General features: G+C 37.1%; 1 protein-coding gene and 1 pseudogene across 3 annotated transcripts in view; one reads left to right on the top strand and one right to left on the bottom strand.

Annotated features, from left to right (window-relative positions):
- The window catches only part of RAD18 (RAD18 E3 ubiquitin protein ligase), a 115,006-nt gene that overhangs the window by 48,099 nt on the left and 45,462 nt on the right, over positions 1-21,445 (top strand). For all 3 annotated transcript variants that reach the window (XM_026501277.4, XM_048227122.2, XM_057311894.1), the window contains 4 exons: positions 4,302-4,378; positions 5,663-5,723; positions 15,412-15,549; positions 20,144-20,318. In XM_026501277.4, the coding sequence (XP_026357062.2) occupies positions 4,302-4,378; positions 5,663-5,723; positions 15,412-15,549; positions 20,144-20,318 (451 nt within the window). The remainder of the gene's footprint in view (positions 1-4,301; positions 4,379-5,662; positions 5,724-15,411; positions 15,550-20,143; positions 20,319-21,445) is intronic.
- On the bottom strand, positions 12,093-12,439 carry LOC113256585 (60S ribosomal protein L35a-like; annotated as a pseudogene).

Here is a 21,445-nt window from a genome sequence, read left to right as displayed (position 1 = left end):
ATTTATATTTCTCTTTTTCCCCCACTGGGAGATCCTCCCTTCAATAGCATCAGCACATTTACAATTTGTTCAATTCTATAGCACATCTAAAATAGTTTCAGAATTTCTTCATCTGTACTAACTACACCACTACAAAACAGACCTACCTATAAGAAAGAATTCAGGATATTTTCTAGTTCTCTTTCCAGACTTCCTCTCCCCTCCTCCCTTTGTTGGACTCAGGGTATGTAGTCAACTATGTGTTCATAATTTCCTTTTTCTCTTTCTTCATTATGACTTGATTTTTTACTGAAATACAGTGGAGTTCATTTGTTTCACTTTGTTTCTAATTGTTGTTGTTACTTAGTTGTCCCTTCCAAGTATAAGACATTAAAAACTTAAATGTAACATTGAAACTACTTTAAGAAGATATATTTTTATAATGGACCACTGGCTGTCATAACAATATTACATACAGTAGCAGTTTTATTTCCTTTTGAGAGTGCTCCTAATTACCCTTGAAGGATTTTTAAAAATATTTTTTAAATTTAAATTCACTTAATTAACATATAATGTATTATTGGTTTCAGAGGTACAGGCCTGTGGTTCATCAGTCTTTTATAACACCCAGTGCTCATTACATCACCTGCCCTCTTTAATGTCCATCACCCAGTTACCCCATCCCCTCACCCTCCTCCCCTCCAGCAACCTTCAGTTTGTTTTCTATGATTAAGAGTCTCTTATGGTTCGTCTCCCTCTTTGGTTTTGGCTTGTTTTATTTTTTCCTCTCTTCCCCTATGATCCTTTGTTTTGTTTCTTAAATTCCAGTGTACTCTTGAAGCATTTTTATGATGGTAGCTTTGAAATTCTTATCCTATAGTTTCAAGATTTGAGTCATCTCAGTGATAGCATCTGTTAATTGCCTTTTCTCATTGAAGTTATGATTTTCCTGCCTCTTAGTTGACAAGTGTTTTTATTGTGTCCTGGACATTTTGCCTATAATATGAGATTCCAACTCCTTTCTAAATATTTTACTTAGCAGACAGTTACTCTGTTTAGCTTTGGCTTGCAGATCCAGGCCTACTTCTGTGTACCATGGTTCTAATGACAGTTTAGTTTTCAGAGCTCTTGCAATGTTGTTCAGGTCTGCTTCATTTAATTGCTACCTGGAGGGCACTCAGAAAACCTGGTATTCCATACTGTGCTTCAGTTCGCAGACCTTTTGGCCTATTAACTTAATTTTATTTTTTTTCAAAGCTTTTATTTATTTATTTGTCAGATTGAGAGAGAGAGTGCGAGCACAAGCAAGGGGAGCAACAGGCAGAGGGAGAAGCAGGCTCCCCACTGAGCAAGGAGCCTGATGCAGGACTCAACCCTGGGATCATGACCTGAGAGAAAGGCAGACGCTTAACTGACAGCCACCCAGGTGTCCCTGGCCTATTAATTTTAGAATATTTCACATGTGAGTGGATCAGGAGCGTGTTTAGGATTTGCCGTGTACGTTTAAAGGATGCTTTTCTTCAGGTTTTTTTCTCTGAGATCGTCATTCCAATCACTAGTTAGGGGATGAGGGTGCTACCTGCTACTAGTGGGTGAGGGATAGAGGTTTAGGTTACTCACTAGGTCTCTACTGGCACAATATTGCTGGAAGAAAAAAGTTGTCGCCAGTCTTCCTGTTACTGCTGGGGGGAGAAGGAGAGTGGAATCCACACTCTACACTTATTCTCTAATGGTACTTTAGTGGGCAGGAAGCATCAGCAAGTGTTTAATTGGAGTAAGTCAGGTATTGTCAAAAAGTTTTTTGGTCTCCTTTCATAATCCTTTGCTAGAAAAAAAAATTGGTTTCTTGGAGGTGTGTGTGTGTGTGTGAGAGAGAGAGAGAGAGAGAGAGAGAGAGAGACTATAGGTGGTTCTGGGTTGTAGGCTTTACCAGTGCCCAGTCCGGGATATATAGAGATAAAGAGAAAGCCTACGGAACTCACCATCGTGTTGTTCCTTACATTTTGAGACCCTTAGCCAGTCCGTCTTCCTCCTCCTATTTTTCAGAGATCTCTTATAATTGTCTATTATTATATTACATCTAAGGGTTTTAGTTATACTTAGGAAGAATATGAAAAATGAGAAGAGAAATGAGTCTAGTCCATCTTCTTCAGAACTAGAAGTTCTTGTTCATTTTTAATTACTTTTCTAGGTGCAAACACATTTAGGAATGTTAGGATTTCTTAGTGAATTGACTCCTTTAACATTAATTATGTAATTTCCCTCTTTTTTTTTTTTTTTAAAGATTTTATTTATTTGTCCGAGAGAGTGAGAGAGCACAAGCAGGGGGAGTGGCAAGTAGAGGGAGAAGCAGGCTCCCTGCTGAGCAAGGACCCCCCCCCCCCCCCCCCCCCCCGTGGAACTTGATCCCAGGACCCTGGGATTATGACCTGAGCCGAAGGCAGACGCTTAACTGACTGAGCCACTCAGGCATCCCTATAATTTCCCTCTTCATCCCTGACAACATTCATTGTTCTAAAGTCTGTTGTGCCTGATATTAATATAGCTATTCTACGTTTCTTCTCATTAGTATTTACATGGTACATCTCTCTCCATACCTTTATTTTGAACCTGTCTGTGCTCTTTTATTTAAAATGGGTACTTTGGGGGTGCTGGGGCGGCTCAGTCAGTTAAGCATCTGACTTTGGCTCAGGTCATGATCTCAGGGTCCTTGGATCAAGCCCCACGTCGGCTCCCAATTCAGTGCAGAGTCTGCTTGTCCCTCTGCCCCTCTCCCTGCTCATGCTCCCTCTCTCTCTCTCAAATAATAAAATCTTTAAAAAAATAAAATGAGTTCTTTGCTGAAGCATATAGTTTGTTCATTATTTTTTTAATCTAATCTGCATTTTCTATCTTGTTGCTTTTAGATCATTTACATTTAATGTAATTATCCATAACAGTTGGCTTTACAGTTAAAATTTTGCTATTTGTTTTCTGCTTGTTCTATCTGCATTTGTTCCATTTATTTATTTATTTATTGGTTCTCTTTTGGATTGAGTATTTTTTTACCAATACATTCTATTTCTACTTTGGGCTTATTTTCTCTTTATCAGAAAATTTAGCGGTTGACCTAGGGTTTCTAATAACCACCTTTAAGTAGTCAGAGTGTACCTTCAAATGATATACTTCATTTGTAGCGTGAGAATCTTACAACATCATACTCCCAATCCCTAATTCTTTGTGTTGTTGTTGTTATGAGTTTTACATTTTTACCTATGCTGTTAACACAATATCTTGTTTTCCTTTAAATGGATAGTTATCTTTTAGAGTAGTTAAAATAAGAAAAATATATTTTGTATTTACCTTCATTTTTACCATTTTTAGCACTCTTCATTTTCTCTTATAGGAAGAGATAAAGAGATAAGTTTCTCATTTCATATTTCTTCTGCTTAAGCAACTTCCTTTAACAGTTTTATGATATAGGTCTGCTAATAATACGTTCTCTGTTTTTGTTTGTTTCAGAAAATCTTTATTCCTCCTTCACTTTTGAAGAATATTTCCATTGATACAGAATTCAGGATTGGCAGGGTTTTCCCCTTCTGCTTTTAATTCATCACTCCATTGTCATCTGGCTTGAATAATTTCTGATGAGAAGCATGATATAATGCTTGATTTTTTTTCTTTTATGTTAAATACTCTTTTTCTCTGGCTCACACAGATTTTCTATGTGTATCTGTGTGTATATATGTTATTGTCGTATTTTTGTTTTGTTTTGTTTTGCATTTATTCTGCTTAATGTTCTCTGAGTTTCTTACATTTGTGGTTTGATGTCTTTTATTAAATTTGGCAAATTCTGGTTATTAGGTCTTCAAATATTTTTTCTCTTCCCTTCTTCTTCCTCTTGGTATTTCTGTTACATGTATGTTAGACTTTTTGATATTGCTCCATAGCTCTTAATGTTCTGTATCTAAAAATGTATATTTATATTTAGTACATTGGAGTTTGAGTGGATATCTGCTAAAAATTGGATTCACACTAACAAACTAATTTTCATATTCTGTTGGAATGCTATTTATACCTATATACTTAAAGAGCAAAATTACTGTACTCTTATGGTTATGTCTTAAACTGTTCTGCATGTGTATGAGTTAAATGTTTTATTCCATGTTAGTTTTATAATCTTTTATTTTGAAATAACTTTGGACTTAGAGAAAAATTATAAGAATAGGACAGGGAGTTCATGTATACTCATCTTCCAGCTTTAGATTTAACACCTTACATAACCATAGTACAATGATGAATACTGTGTAATTAACATTGGCTGTATGTCCTTATTTTAACAGCTGCGGAAATAGTTCAAGAAATTGAAAATATGGAGAAGACTAGGATGCGTCTTGAAGCTAGTAAACTCAATGAAAGCGTATGTTGATGGTCTATTTCATTATCTGGGTAGAAATGATGGAAAGAAAAATTGAGTGCCCCAATAAAGTTAAAGCATGCCAGAATTAAATCTGCTCAATAGGAAATGTCCTGGAACACATTTCCATTTAATGTATTATGATTTACTTGCCACTCATTTTTAGCACAGAATTCTGTCACATTTAGCAGTGTTCTAGGACAAAATACAGTTATAGTCCTCTGGGAAAAGCATATGCCTTTACATCAAGTGGTCTTGATATTAGTCCTTTCTCTGTTGGTTGCTTTTGATAAGCTCTTTAATATCTGTGGCCCTTAGGATCTTCGTCTGTAAAACTCAGGGGTTGAACTGTATGATCTCTAAAATCCCCCTTTAGCACTGGCATTCTGCAATTCCGTGATTATACTGATGGAGAAATTAAGTAATTGTAAAACTTTATGAGGATTGAGTATCTATTGAGCTTATTGAGGGAATCAGAGATTTAAAATTCTTCACTGTTGCCTTCCTCTAGCTTGATGGTCCAAAACTTGAGGAAAGGATACCAAAGAAGAATATAGTCATTGTGTCCTATGACACTGGAGGAAGTGTTTTGGGCTCTCCCAAGTAGACTTTTATTCCTAGACCATCGGTAATGTGTCTGTAAGGAAAGCTACGACCTTAGGGAAGTAAGTTTATAATCAGATAGTAGAAAAAAAAATGAGATTTTCATTGACTTTATCATTACCTATGTGCTAACTATAGATGAAAACTATAATGAATCATGTAAGTAGATTTCTGATCTTTTAAGTCTAAGATTTTTAAAAGTGGAAGCAGAAATTTAACACACTAAAATCTTACGTTATCATATTTTCTTTATGTTACTTTTCCAGTAGACTTAGAGAAGTTAGGTTGGAATAGGGAGAAGACAAACAAGAAAATCTGCCTTATTAATAATCTGCTAAATGCTTCTTTAGTCTTGTAGTTTCAAGTGTTACTTCTTATATTAATGAATGTGAAAAATTAAATATTGAAAATAGGAATTTGTTGTTAATACTTCATCTTAGCATTAATTTGTATATTAGTGTTGCATTTTCTACAGATGAGAAAACAATAGTGAGTAAAAGGTATACTTATGCTATTCAAAGGAAGTTCACAGGAGTTATTCTTCCTAGGTTTATATAAAACAGAGATAAGAGATTATTTTCCCCTATTTTAAACATTCACATTTGAGATTTTAAAGTTTGTAGTACTAATTTCTGTTTTTGTCATATTTTGAATTTTTAATTAAGTTTTTTTGGATCATTTTAGATAATGGTTTTTACAAAGGACCAAACAGAAAAGGAAATAGATGAAATTCACAGTAAATATCGTAAGTTGTGTGACATTTTCTTTATTACAGAGAGCTTGGGATGCAGATTTTCATCTTAATTTTTTAAAATAAATTTTTATAGTAATGTTTGATATAAACTTGTTAATATTACTTAAGCAACTGAATTTTAGTTGAGTGTTTATTCAGTGACCCTTTTTGTAACTCTGTACCTGCTTTTTGATTTCTAACATTCTACTTTGAGCTTATCACTAACCACTTTGCTGCAAAATATTAATTAGCTGCTCTCAAAGCTTCTCTGTGAATATAAAATGGAATTAAAATGGAAACTTTCCTGACTTCCCATCCTGTCCTCAGGCCACTCACTGGCAACAGTTCTGTGAAGAATTTCAGCACTTCTGTGGCTTCCAAATTTGTGCCAAAAATATTTTTCATTTTATCAGTTATTACCAACTTCCAAATTACTTCCTTTTCCTTATTAGGCCTTTGTATATATCTTTTCCAGGGCCAGCGCTTTAATGTTTTGTCAATTTGGTAGCTGTTTTTGCTTGGTTGGTTGCATTTTTAGTTTAAATTTAAACGTAAGTGCCTGACAAGCAGGTAGTTAATAAATATTTGTTAAATGAGTATTCCACCCCTGATATGCTTTAGTTGTGCTAAGAGAATTTTGTTTTCTTCTTTTAGTTCTCAGGCTTTGAATGTGTAGGTTCAGTAGTGATCTGTTTGGGGAGGGGGGGTGAAGTACACAGGCACTAGATACAGGTGTGATGGCCCGTGCGTTACTAGAGTAGGAAAAGAAGCCTCGAGTATTCATGGACCACAGACTGAGCAACAAAAGTCACTGTTTTTCTGTTGTTAGAAAGATAAGTGTGATGGGAGCCTCCTTAATCAATTTTTGGGAAGTCAACGTGATTTTTCTTGAGATAGGAGAGTGAGACTATCAAATGATCACTGAATTGCAAAAAAAAAAAAAAAAAAAAAAAAAGTCCTGTAAAAATAAGGAAGCCAGAAAATTTGCTTGGAGGGAAAGTAATTTAAACCATTAAAAGAATGATATCTGGGGGGGCTGGGTGGCTCAGTCGGTTAAGTGTTAGTGTTCAGCTTGGGTCAGATTCCAGGGTCCTGGGATCAAGCCCCACATCTGGCTCCCTGCTTGGCGGGGAGCCTGCTTCTCCTTCTCCCTCTGCTGTTCCCCCTGCTTGTGTGCTTTCTCTCTCTCTATCAAATAAATAAAATCTAAAAAAAAAAAAAAAAAAAAAAAAAAAGAATGATATCTAACAGTGCCATACTGAGAAGAATGTGAATTAGATTTAGGCAAGAAAATATATAACCATCTATTGCTCCCCATTTACATATCTAAAAGAAAGTCACTTGATAGGTCATACTAAATTAATGCAGTTAGCCCTAAAATAAACCTCCATATCTAATTAAAAAATACATGAAATGGGCAATTTCCTTGAAAGATACAAATTACTAAACTGTATTCAAGAAGAAGTAGATAGGCAAATTGAATTTGCAGTCCCTGAAGAAATGCCGGGTCCAAATGGGTTCACTGAGAAATTCCATGAAATAGGTAAGGAAGGAAATAATATCAATCCCATACATATTCTGCTAGAAGGTTGAAATGGAAGGAGTACTTCCTACCTCATTTTATGAGGCTGGAGTTTCCATGAAACTACAGACCAAAGACAGTATAATAAAAATTCTGACCAGTATTCCTCATGAACACAGATGCAAAAATCCTTAACAAGGTTTTACTAAATCTGGCAATACATAAAAAGGGTAATACATCATAACCAAGTAGGATGTATCGTAATAAGGCAAGATTGGTTTAATTTTAGAAAATTAATCATTGTAATTCACTGTATTAAGTGACTGAAAAAAAACGCTATATGATTCTCTAAGTAGATGCAGAATAAGCATTTGACAAAATCGAACACCCGTTAATAATAAAAACTCTCACTAAAATAGAATGTCTTCAGTCTGATAAAGAATATCTACCAAAAAACCTTCAACTAACATCATAATTAATGATGAAATAGTAAACACTTTTCTTCCAATTGGGAACAAGGTAGAGGTGATGATTCTTACTTCTTTTGTTTAACATTGTACTGTAGGTCCTAAACAGTGTGAAGAAGCAGGAATAAATAGTATACAGATTTGAACAGAAGGAATAAAACTTTATATTCACAGTCAAGATGATCATCTTTCACAAATAGTTTGAATCAAAAGAAAAAGCTTAAAGAAAATGTGATAAATTTTATTTCAGTAGAATTAAACTTTTACTCTTTAAAAGGCAAATATGAAAATGAAAAATCAAGCTACAGATTGAGAAAATATTATAAAAATTTATATTTGACAAAGTACTAGTGTCTATATTATGTTCTGTATATATGTCCACACAGAGATTTTTGAAATCAGATTTATTGAGATGAAATTCATCAGGACAATTGTATATTATTGACAAATGTTATGGCAGCTTATTCATATTATCCTAAATCGAAAACAATCTAAATATCCATAAACATGCTATGATACATCCATCTGCAATGGAACAGTACTCAACAATAAAAAAGAATTAACTCTCCACATAGAAAACAACATCGAGGGATGTCAACAACATTGTGTTACAACACAAGCCAAATTAAAAAGCATCTTGAATGGTTCCATTTATATGAAGTTCTAGAAAAGGCAAAGATTAGTAACAGAAAGCAAATTGGTACTGCCACCTGCTGTGGGTGGAGGAAAAGGGGATCACGAAGGAACTCTTTTAGGTGACTTAAATCTTCTATTTCATGATTGCATTAGTAGTTACATGACTGCACATTTTTTAAAAAATGCGTCAGATTGTTTGCTTAAAATTGACTAATTTTATTGTGTGGAAATTATTTCTCAGGAAGTCTGATTTTAAAAACTTAGTGACAAGAGTGGCATTCTTTTCTATTTCTGCTGATTCTCATGAGCTTCTTCATTTAAACTGTTGCCATGTGTTTTTTTGGTTAAAATATATGAGAACTATCTAGCCTGATGCAGATATGTAATTGAAAAGAGGGAAGTGTTTCAGTAGATTTTTTAAGGTAATCATGGATAGTCTTGGCAAGTGTTATTTCAGAAAGGTTATTTACAATGGAATATAAAATCATATTAATGAAGTTTCTGTTCTCTATTGCATAAAAATCTACTGGTCCGTAATGTGCTTTTTTTTTTTTTAATAAAATTTTCTTTCTTTCTTTTTTTTTTAAAGATTTTATTTATTTATTTGACAGAGATAGATAGAGACAGCCAGCGAGAGAGGGAACACAAGCAGGGGGAGTGGGAGAGGAAGAAGCAGGCTTCCAGTGGAGGAGCCTGATGTGGGGCTCAATCCCAGAACACTGGGATCACGCCCTGAGCCGAAGGCAGACGCTTAACGACTGAGCCACCCAGGTGCCCCTGTCATATGCTTTGAATGGACCTTTTTACTAACCTGTGAATGATTTTGTAGCATCATTTGTTGGTTATTTGGAAAATAATCGTTCATTGAGTTACAAATGTTTGCATAATTATATTGCATTTATATTATATAATGTCAAAAATAGCATCCCTTAGTTTCAGCACCAGTCTTATCAGAAAAGTTAAGTATTGGAAAGTTGTCACATCATAATCGTAGATACAAGTTATCTAGAATTCTGATTTTCACTTGAAAGCTATTCTTTTATATTTGTCAGCAAATACCGTTACTTGTTTTTCTTGAAGTGACATCTTCCCTCATTCATTTTTGAGAAAAATTTATTATCCAAGTGTGAATAATCACAATTTGTCTACTGTTCTAGAAAATAAAAAACAACGTTCATTTAAATAAAAAGTGTTCAAATAAAAACAATGTTCATTTAAAAAGTGGCTAATTTTAGCTCACAACTGAAATAATTACCCAAGTGCTTCTGCAGGGTACTTTAGGTATGTAGCAGAAGTGCTGTATTTGTAGTTCTCATTTTACCACTAAGGTTATTAAAAAGATACTATTCCAGGGCCAAAATTTAATGAGGTTAATAATTTTCTTACTGCTTCATCAAGGACATTCTTAAGCAAAATCGCCTTTTTTTAAATGGGTGGTGCATGGTCATGTTACTGGTACAGGTCAGGGTCACTTCCTTGGCTCATGCTGAGACACCAGCGGTTTTATCTACGATTACTATTGCACTATCAGTGCATATGTCAATGTGACAAAAAAAGGCAAGTAAAATCGGTTTTAACCTCATTTGCCCTCTGAAAGAGGGTCAGAGATCTTCAGCAGTCAACCAGTACATTTGGAACTCTGCTGTTTATTTATTGTTTTTAAAGATTTTATTTATTTGACAGAGAGAGAGACAGCCAGCGAGAGAGGGAACACAAGCAGGGGGAGTGGGAGAGGGAGAAGCAGGCTCCCAGTGGAGCAGGGAGCCCGATGTGGGGCTCGATCCCAGAAAGCAGGGATCATGCCCTGAGCCAAAGGCAGGTGCTTAACAGCTGAGCCACCCAGGCGCGCCGGAACTCTGCTGTTTAGAGTGTAGAGGATGGGTAGGGGAGACAGCCAAGAAAACTGAAGGAGTGCCCAGGAGATAGGAGGAGAACTTGGAAATGTGGTATCAGAAAATCTAGGAAAACAACGTGTTTGAAGAAAGGAGATATGATGAATTGTGTCAGATGCTTCTGTGGAAGGTTGAGTAAGAGATGGAAAGCATCAGTACATTTCACAACTCAGAGGCAGTACATTAACTTCCACGAGAACAGTTTCATTAGAGAGGAGGCATCAGAAGCGCTCCATGTCGGTTGAAAGCCAAACGGAGGTGAGGAGGTAAAACTGTTCATGTGGACAGCTCTTGAGGAAGGTTTTACTGTGTCAGAGACAGCAGAAAAATGAGGGTATAGCTGGAGGTGGGTGTTGGTGAAGGGATGGTTCTGTTTTTTTTTTCAAGTTGAGAGATACTTAATCTTGTGGCTTTCAGATCTTTTTTGACTGCAGCCCACAGTGAGAATTTTATTTTATTTTATTTTATAGATTTTATTTATTTATTTATTTATTTATTTATTTATTTATTTATTTGTCAGAGAGAGAGAGAACACGAGCAGGGGATGTGGGAGAGGGAGAAGCAGACTCCCCCCTGAGCAGGGAGCCAGACTTGGGGCTCATCCCAGGACCCTGGGATCATGACCTGAGCTGAAAGCAGACACTTAACCTACTGAGCCACCCAGGCACCCTGAGAATTATATTTTAGATATAATTCATTAGATATTTTATTGTGAAATGAAAGTTTCACAAGGCAATATTTACCCTTCTCATTTTTTTAAAAGGTTGTATTCAGATGTTTTCAAATGATGTTTGCATTCCCCCTCCTCAACCTTAAGTGGCCACAACATTAGAAAAAATTATTTTCTATCATTTTTCTCTCAAAATTTCTGTGACTTTGAAAAAATACAAGTAGTGAGATAATTATGTTTCAGAGCCAGTTGGTTACGCTTATCCAAACCATCCATACTACATCCTACTCTCTGTCTCTCTCTCTCTCTCTCTCTCTTTTTTTTTTAAGTAAGACTTTATGTTTTTAGAGCAGAGAAATGTTACAGAAAGTTCTCATATATCCCCCACCCCTACACATGCATGACCTCTCCCATTATCAACACCCCCCACCAGCGGGTACATTTGTTATAGTTGGTGAACCTACATTGCCACATCATAGTCACCCAAAGTCCATACTTTACCTTAGGGTTCATTCTTGGTGTTGGACAGAGATACAATGACATGCATCACTGTGGTATCCTGCAGAGTATTTTCACTGCCCTAGGAATCCTTTGTGCTTCAACTACTCATGCCCCCTGCTACAAAACCCCTGGCAGCCATCGGTCTTTTTATTATCTGCATACTTTTGCCTTTTCCAGAATGTCATATAGTTGCCATCATCTAATATGTAGTCTTTTCAGATTGTCTTCTGTCACTCGGCGATATGCATTTAAAGTTCCTCCATGTCTTTTCATGCCTTGATGGTGCTTTTCTTTTTAGTGCTGAATAATATTCCATTGCCTAGATGTACCATAGCTAATCCATTCAACAACCGAAGGACATCTTGGTTGCTTACTCTTGCCATTTTTAATGTACTCTGACACTTTCCATTCTACACATTATTTCGTTAAGAAAAAATGCTGGTCTATACCTAATTGTTTTCATAACCCACACTCTCACTTCCAGCAGAACAGTCCCAGGTGTATTTGTATGCCAGTGGGAAAAGTGCAGAAGAGGGGGAGATTGATGATATAAGACAGGGAGATGGTAATTACAGGTACTATGTCTTTGAAAAGGCCTTAGTGATGGAATCCAGAACGTAAGTTAGGGCTTGGCCTTTTTTTTCCCCCCAAGAGAATAGATCTACACCTTTATTTATTTACTTTACAGTAAGTTTAAATCCTTGAGGGTTACATCATCACATGGATTCTGTGGCCAATGGCTTTAGCAGGAAGGTTGCTTCGGAATTTGGCATGAACCATGCCACTGTTTCCGTGAGCACGAGTTACTTTTCCTCAGTTACTCTGTCTGGTTTTGTTTGGTTTGCCACCAGGAGTCACTGTGGTGTTCTTTGCTTTGTACACATATGCACATCTCTTGCCTAGGTAGAATTCAGATTCATCTCGAGCGTAAGCATCTTCAGTTTTAAGAAGAGCTGTGTGCTCCCCCTCCGGTTCTGGAGACCCAGTTTATAGCCAGCAAAAATGGCCTTGGACCACAGCCTCCCAGATCTATTTGTCATTTTAGGAGTCCTGTTTCCAGCAGGTCTCCACAGGTTCCAAGATGGCCAGGAGTTGGCCTTTAATTGCTACAAGAAGAGTCATTTCTTGTTCAATATAAGGCAGAGAGAGCATATGTGCACAGATGAAGTAATGGTAGTTGGAAGAAGACAGAGCTCCTGTTGGAATGTTTCTGTGTTTTCAAAGTAGTGTGAGGCTGGCTGAGAAGGGAGTATTGTAGGTGTGAAAAGTGTGAAATGGTCATTTTGTAGTAAAGCAGAGTTTGCTAGAGAAGGGTGGAAAAGTTGTACAGCAGTGTTGAGTGCCCATTTTAGGCTTATGTCATGAATTTAAAGTGAGACTGGTCAGTTCAGGGCTAAATGAATAAGCCCTTAGTGAATGTTAGCAATTACTGTTACTCCGTCATCCAGGTTGAGATGCTTGAGGGTCCTAGGTGGTTGGTGAAAAAAATGCATTAGATTTTACTTTGAGAGACACTGACTCCAAACTTGTTCTGTGACTTAAAGTAGACGAGTGAATATTTCAGTGTCAGCATTTGGAGGGTGAGTCTGTCCCATTCTTGTGAGAGCCTGGCTTTGGTCTTATGTACCTCAGGGCTCATGGGCAGATCCAGAGATGCTTTGGCTTTAAAAGCTGGTCTAAAAAAGTAGTTAAGGCCTGGTGAAGGAGTGAAGGTCTTGAATTGGAGAAGCAGAAAGGGTAATATGATTCAAGTATTAAAAATCTTGAAGAATAAGAGTTGGTTGAATGTGGGGCTTATTCATCAGCTCCCGCAATTATCTCAGCCATTTAATATTTTTAAGAGGTAAATTCAGGGCATCTAATTAGCAGAACTAAGATTTTAAACTGTAAAGTACTCCTTGCCAGATGGCACAGCTCCTGAAATGAGGTGAAGAGATGAATGGGAACAATTTTATTAGTTATAATCTCTTGGCATTGTTCATCTTTTGAGCAGAGGTTATTGGACTTCTTGGGCCAAAGCCAGAGCAGTGGCTGCCATTTACTTTTTGGTTTCCAGCCTAGCTGTAGGCGTAATCAGATTAAACAAAGAAAATCTCTTTTAAACCTAGGATTTTATTACTTCAGAAGAGAAAGTCATTAAGCCTCCTTAGCTCTTAATGAGATTACTTGAGCAAGTTTCTTAAGTAATTCTTACACCCATAATTCACATATACACAATGACCTTACTGGGAGAAGACCTAGACCAGGTCTGACCAAATTACGTAGACCCCATAGTGCTGGGTTATCTTTGCCTAACAGAAACCACATGTTAATGGTGGTAGTGGTAGCCCACTGACTCTGGGGAGCTGAAGGAAGTATAAAATAATTATCCTCAAATGCAGAGTTAAATAGGACCTGAAAGAAATCACCTAGCTTATTTCTTAGATAGGATCTCACCTATTTCTGAGGAGCTAACTTTTTCCAGTAATCTTTATGGCCAGCCCACATTTCTTCTGCTGAAATTTTAACCAGTCTCTTATTTAAAATTCACCAGACACTTTTTAAGTTGACATGTCAGTTTCACTGGGAGTTTTATGCATACTGTACACATAAATATATTGGGATTAGGAGCAGTTTCTCCCTTATGTCCAAAGAACAGTCACATTTATAGATCAGGAATATTGAAATCCTTGTGCAAGTGGAGGCAAAACTGTCTTAAGCCACAGTGGGGAGGGAAGTCAATTGAACCTTCACCCTGCAGGATTTTGCATGTCTGTAGACAGGAATTCTTTTCCGTTGCCATCAGTTATCTACTGAGCTGTGACATAGCTCAAAGGCAGTGAATGCCTGGAATCTTGGAAGGGTAGCTCTAGAGAATGCATAGTTTTCAATAAAAGCACCAATTTTTTCCTACACTCAATTATTCTTAGTGTACCACAGGGAAAGTGTTGGTTACTGTATGAAAATGGTCTCAAAACTTGAACTGTTTGCAGCATGATTCTTCCTGAAGTACATTTTTACAGAATTTATGACATCATTTTGGGCGATGACTGAAGTGTTTGACGGTGCTAGACAAGTCAAGTGCATCCTCAGCTATCTGAACTGTAGCTCAGGATCACAAATAGACGTCCTAAAGGCTGTGCTCTAACAATGCCTAGCTATTCTTTATTGAGTAAATTAAAGTACGTTAATAATGGTGACCTCGAGATGAGGCTTATGTTATCTTCAGTTGTATTAAAGTAGCAGGTGTTATTAAGATTGGTGTAATTACGATATCCTGAGATAAGGTGGATTGGGGGTGGGTGGTGGATGTTAAAGGGATCATGACGGGACACAGGCAAGAAATGCGAAGGAAAGGGGGAATTGAAGTGGATATCCTTTGATTTTATAATCCAGCTTTCCTGGAGGCTTTTGCTTTTATATTCAGTTAGTGTTCTTCATGTTAGTACCCTTTTGTTTCTTGTGGGTTAGAATGGTGTCTTTTGGATATATTCAAGAAAATGATATCTTTTGTGCTCTATCAAAAGCCTCTTGGAGTATGGGGTTTGGGAAAAAAACCCTACAGTAGCTAACTAGGAATATCCTGTTTCCATGTTTGTATCTGGGGAAAGAAGAAGATAAGAAGGAGAGGCTTCCATGACCCCAGCCCTTTGTATTTTTGTGCTTGCCAGCTTGTAAATTTATTGTAAGTGATTCCCAAGGATGTTGTTCTTTTTTTTTAAAAATATTTTATTTATTTATGAGAGAGAGAGAGCATGCCAGTGAGCACAAGGGGGGAAGGGGCAGAGGGAGAGGGAGAAGCAGATTCCCCGCTGAGCAGGGAGCCCATCTCGGGGCTCCATCCCAGGACCCTGGGATCATGACCTTAGTTGAAGGCTGACACTTAACCAACACTTAACTGAGCCACCCAGGTGCCCCCCAAGGATACTGTTCTTGAGCAGACTTGTACACTTCTTGATATTCAGTTTGTCAGCATAACAAAAATACAACTTTTATAGTCCTTGCTTTACTGAGATGATCTTTTGAATTTTAGGTAAAAAACATCAGAATGAATTTCGGCTTCTGGTGGATCAGGCCAAAAAAGGATACAAGAAAACTGTTGAAATGTCAAAAAAAAAAGTAACAAAAGAAGAAGATGGATCTACAGAAAAGCTATTACCTCTGTGCGTGGGTAAGAGACTAATTACAATTAATTAGTAACTAAAAACAGAAATATGTTGAATTTCACTATTTATTTTAAGATTTTATTTATTATTTTATCTTAGAGCGTGAGTGTGTGAGAGAGCAGGGAGAGGGGCGGAGTGAGAGGGAGAGAATCTCAAGTAGACTCCCTGCTGAGTGCAGAGCCCGACGCAGGGCTTGGCAGGGCTTGATTTCATGACCCTGAGATCATGACCTCAGCCAATACCAAGAGTCGGACACTTAACAACCCAGGTGCCCCTGAATCACTGTTTATTTTTAATATAAAAAGAAAATAAAACCATGGGATTTTACCTTTTTATTAGGTATCTGAAGTGGGAAAAAGTATTTTTAGACATTTGGCAGTTGTTGCATATAAACTAGGTTTGTTATTGTGGGGAAAATGATTGGGAGAATGTCCGGAAGACAAGTTTCTAAAATCTTTCATTTAATGATAAATCAGAAGTTTTTTAGTTGTTTCAGCCTGAAGATGTTTTCTAGGTGTAGGATTTATTGCTGTACATCTTCAGATATTCTACAAATAATTTTATCTTAGAATAATTTTTGGTATCGGTCACTGGTATTTATTTTGGATGGAATGTTCTGCTAAAAAGTCTGAAGCTTATATAGGTGTGCCCATACATAGCACATCCTTAATTTTGATTCATCTTAAAATTTGAGATGAATATTGTATTTCTTTTTTTTTTTTTTTAAGATTTTATTTATTTATTTGACAGAGACAGAGACAGCCAGCGAGAGAGGGAACACAAGCAGGGGGAGTGGGAGAGGAAGAAGCAGGCTCATAGCAGAGGAGCCTGATGTGGGGCTCGATTCCAGAACACCGGGATCACGCCCTGAGCCGAAGGCAGGTGCTTAACCACTGTGCCACCCAGGCGCCCCAAATATTATATTTCTATTGCCAAGGCTTTGGGCCAGTGAATAAAACAGAATCATAATGGAGGAAAATGCACAAGAAAATTCCTGATTATTTTTTTCTTTATTGTGATAAACTATACATAACATATTTATCATTTTAACCATTCATAAATGTATAGTTCAATGGCATTAAATACATTCAGAATGTTTCATAACAATTACCACCATCTAGACCCAAAACTTTTTCATCATCCAGCAGAGACGCTGTACCCATGAAAAATAATAACTCTTGCCCTTTCCCAGCCAGACCCTGGTAATCTCTGTTCTACTTTCTGTGCGAATTTGCTTATTCTGGGTACCTCACATAAGTGGAATCATATTGATGTTTGTCCTGTGTCAACTTATTTCACTAAGCATAATATTTTCAAAGTCCCGTTGTAGCATATATCAAAATTTCATTGCTTTTTATGACCAAATACTATCTCATTGTGTGTACATGCCACATTTTGTTTGTTCATCTGTAACGGGTTATTTTCACCTTTTGGCTGTTGTGAATAATGCTCTGTGAAGATTGGTGTTCAGATATCTGTTCAAGTCTCTGCTTTCCATTCTCTTGGATATATACTTAAGGGTGGGGTTTCTTCTTCTTATGGTAATTCTGCGTTTACCTTTTGAAAAAGCACAGAACTCTTTCCAAAGCAGCTGTACCATTTTACATTCCTGCCAGCAGTGCTTAAGGATTCCAGTTTCTCTATATCCTTGGCAACACCTGTTCTTTTTGTTTTTGTTTTTGTTTTTACCATAGCCATCAAGGTAGGTGTGAAGTGAATATCTCATGGTTTTGATTTGCATTTTCCTAATGACTAATAATGTTGAGCATCTTTTCATATGCTTATTGGCCATGTGTTTTTCTTTGGAGAAATGTCTGTTCATGCTCTTTGTTCATTTTTCAATTGGTTTGTTCGGGGGTTTTTTTGTTTTTTTAGGAATTCTTTATATATTCTGGATATTAATCTTTTTTCCATGTATATGATTTGCAAATATTTGTAAATATTTTCTTGGTTGTCTCTGTTTTCTTCATAGTTTCTTTTGATGCACAAAGGTGCTTAATTTTGATGAAGTCCAATATATCCATTTTTTCTTTTGTTGCCTGTGCTTTTGGTGTTATATCCATGAAATTGTTGCCAAACCGTTCATGAAGATTTTCATTTTCCACTTTGTTTTCTCCTAAGGTTTTTTTACTATTTTAGCTTTTAACGTTTAGGTCTATGATCCTTTTTGAGTTAATTTTTGTGTATGGTATAAGATAAGGGTCCGACTTCATTCTTTTATGTGTAGATAAAGCACCAGTTGTTAAAAAGACTATCCTTTCCACATGGAATGCTCTTGATATTGTTGAAAATCGTTCATCTGTTTTGGTCGCATGTCTTCAGGGAGGCTTGCTGTAGAGCCTCAGAGTTGTGGGCTCTGTTTGATGTTCTATTCTGACATCTATGGACAGATATGAAAGATAACTGACTTTTAGTACCCACAAATTGTTGAATGATACGTGTCCCCAAGAGGGAATTTATCTTGGAGAGGCTTATGTAAGAGGAGAAGAAGTAAGAAAAGATAAGTCAGGTGCAAGAATAAAAGATAGTTTTATTCCTACTCCCTGGTTTGAAAGCTTGATTGCAGTCTCCTGTTCAGCTGAGTTGAATTGTCTGGGTTCACGGAGTTGACTGGGTGATTGATTCTTCTTAATGTGATCCTGGGTGTCTCTTTACAAGAGGAGATCTTTGAGCCCCTGGGTTGTGGTTGTGGTTAGCTTCTTCTTTCCTTTTCCCAGATAAACACTGGCAGGTACAGCTTTGTTTTGGTAATGATTTGGCTTATTGAAAGCCCGACAACATCAAGAGCTTATTTATAGAAATTACACTTTTGTGATGTACGCTGTTCTTTCTTTTCTTTTTTCTTTTTTTAAAGATTTTATTTATTTATTTGACAGAGATAGAGACAACCAGCGAGAGAGGGAACACAAGCAGGGGGAGTGGGAGAGGAAGAAGCAGGCTCCCAGCGGAGGAGCCTGATGTGGGGCTCGATCCTGTAACGCCGGGATCACGCCCTGAGCCGAAGGCAGACGCCCAACCGCTGTGCCACCCAGGCGCCCCCGCTGTTCTTTCATATAACAAAAACTTTTTATTTTGGAAAAATCTTGACTGTATGGACTTGGAAAGGTGTTTTTTGTTTTTGTTTTTTTTTTTTTCAGAATCTGTCTTATTTCTGTAAATTTTCTCTTTATGACAATTCTTTTTAGTGTCTTTTGTTGAAGGTCACTTGCCTGTACAAGCATGCTGGATGAGTGATGTGTGGAAGCTCTGCTTCTCTGTGAGGAAACTCATGGAAGGGGGCTCTATACTATTAGCACATGTGGCTTGCATGCTAAGTACTTACTCAGTTCCTGAATCTTAAAGACAGTGCAACTGAAATCCTAGCAGGGTCCTGAAACAGGGTCACCTGAAACAGGTGAGGGAGAGTCCTGGGCAGTGAGGGATCCTTCATGGATATTAGTTTCTGCACTTGTATTTGCAGATATTTGGTCATACCTGTATGACACATTGTTGCAAACACTATCTGCATGCCTCCAGCTTCCTTTATTTTTATCTGCAGCAAGAGACCTCAGAAATTCAGAATATGACAAAGGAGTCATAGAAATATGACATATATTAGATCAAACAGAAATATTGGTTATGTCTGATTAGTTTTCCTTTTCCATATTGAATATTAGATTCTATTTAATGGACTAAGAAATATCCAGATGGATTCACTACCACATAGTAGTCAGTGACAAATACCATAGTTCTTTTTTTTTTTTAAGATTTATTTATTTATTTATTTATTTATTTATTTATTTATTTGAGAGAGAGAGCACAAGAGTGGGCTGAGGGCAAAGAGAGAGGGAGAGAGAGAATCTTTAAGCAGTCTCCCTGCCGAGCATGGAGCCCAACATGGGCCTTGATCCCAGGATCTATGAGATCATGACCTGAGCCAAAACCAAAGTTGAATGCTCAATCGACTGAGTCACCCAGGTGCCCCAAGCCCATGGTTCTCTTACTGATTGAATTTTTAATCCTTTTTTGTTGTGTTTTATGTTTATCAGTTTTCTCCGATCTGTGAAATATGCAGGAATTCTTTGGTAATACTGTAAATAGAAGCCTCATTAGAATTACACAGTTCACTACTCCTGGTTTTAAAAGGAAGTTTTGTTTTTATTTTTTATTGTTTTATTATTTTTTATTCTTTAAAGATTTATTTATTTATTTGAGAGAGTGAGTGAGCGAGAGCACACAGGGGGAGCAGCAGGCAGAGGGAGAGGGAGAAGCAGACTCCCTGCTGAGCGCAGAGCCTGATGACACAGGCTCAATCCCAGGATCCTGAGATCATGACCTGAGCCAAAGGCCAGATGCTCAGTCTCATGGGGCTTGATCCTGGGACTCCGGTTCAAGACCTGAGCCGAAGGCAGACGCTTAACGGGATGGACAGTATAATTAGATGGCACATGGTAGTGTTGATTCTTATTCTCCGTCACTAGAGTTTTGGAATCAACGTTACCTAAACTTCCATTTTACTAGGTACAAATAGCAATAAAAATGTAGAAATAATAAACAGAGAGGTTGCAGATTTTATGGTACTCTTAAATGTTTCTTTTTCTTTGTTTTTTGTTTTTTTAGAGCAGGAAGATAAAAAAATGAAATACTCAGATACTCCCCCGGTAACAAACCACTTCTCTCAATCAAAGCTGGAATCCCCAGGGAGAATGGAGCCTGATAGAACAGATGATTCTTCTAGTTGTACTGATATTCAAGAAGAAGCTCTTTCTTCATCAGAATCAGACTCATTCAATAGGTAAGAAACCTGTATTACCTGATTATTTTAAATTTCTATTTCCTGCGCATGCTAAGATAGATAGGCAAAAATAATTAGAAAATAACTTTGAGGCCTGGGGCAGTTCATTGTTCTTCCACTTCAATCTCCTCTTCTGCTTTGTAACTTGCACAGTGATAGCAAGCAAGGCAACATGTGGGAGAGTATTGCAGTGGCCGTGGATATTTTTTTGTCAAGACAATGAGTGAAGAAGATAAAGATAGCTATACTAGAAAATAGAAATGATCAGAAAGACAACGCATATCTATGAAAAACATAAAAATATCTTGTTTCAGATCTGTTGGAAAGGTGAAATCAGGTAATAAGTTTGAGAATCTTTGATAAATGTGATTATTCTACTTTTATAAAGATGAAATCAATTACATTCCCTTCAGTAATGCTGCAAAAATTGGGACTCTGGCTGGGCATTGCATCTCCTTCATTCTGAATCTTCAGCTGCGTCATAGAGTAAATCCCACAGGTTATCTTTTTTCTTTTTTTTTTTTCCCTCCCTATTTCTGTTCTGAACTTTGCTAGAGAAAGCTGTGAGCCTGGGCTAATTAGTTGCATTCAAAATTCATTTAATCCGGCCTCAGCTGGGTGCTGACTGGTGAGGCATAGTCTTCTAAGTTACTCTGTGTTGCATTTCCCAGGACACCTGTTTCACACCAGTTGCCTGCGTGTTGCCCCACCTTCAATAGAGGCCATCTCTGCAGTTCACTGAACTGCCTCCAGCTCTTCCTTTCCCTTCTAAGGTTTTTTTGTAGTTTCTGACCTCTTCTTTCCTGTTTATCATAAGAGAAAGACATATTTCTTAAGACATTTCTAAAAAAACTTTTCCTGTCAGTGAGAAAAAGGCTTACTATTTCTTCTCAAAAAAATTTTTTATTACATTTTTAATTTTAATTCTGGTATAGTTAACGTAGGGTGTTATATTAGTTTCAGGGGTACAGTATAGTATACAATTCTATACATTGCTTAGTGGTCCTCATGTTAAGTGTACTGTTAATCCCCTTCACCTGTTTTACTCCTCCCCCTGCCTGCCTCCCCTTTTGTAGCCATCAGTTTGTTCTCTATAGTTAAGAGTCTGTTTCTCGATTTGTCTCTTT

The sequence above is a fragment of the Ursus arctos genome, unplaced genomic scaffold (genome assembly GCF_023065955.2).
Source record: "Ursus arctos isolate Adak ecotype North America unplaced genomic scaffold, UrsArc2.0 scaffold_14, whole genome shotgun sequence".
Taxonomy (NCBI): Eukaryota; Metazoa; Chordata; class Mammalia; order Carnivora; family Ursidae; genus Ursus; species Ursus arctos.
Note: the sequence above shows the minus strand (reverse complement) of the source record. Positions and strands in the feature narration are given on the sequence as shown.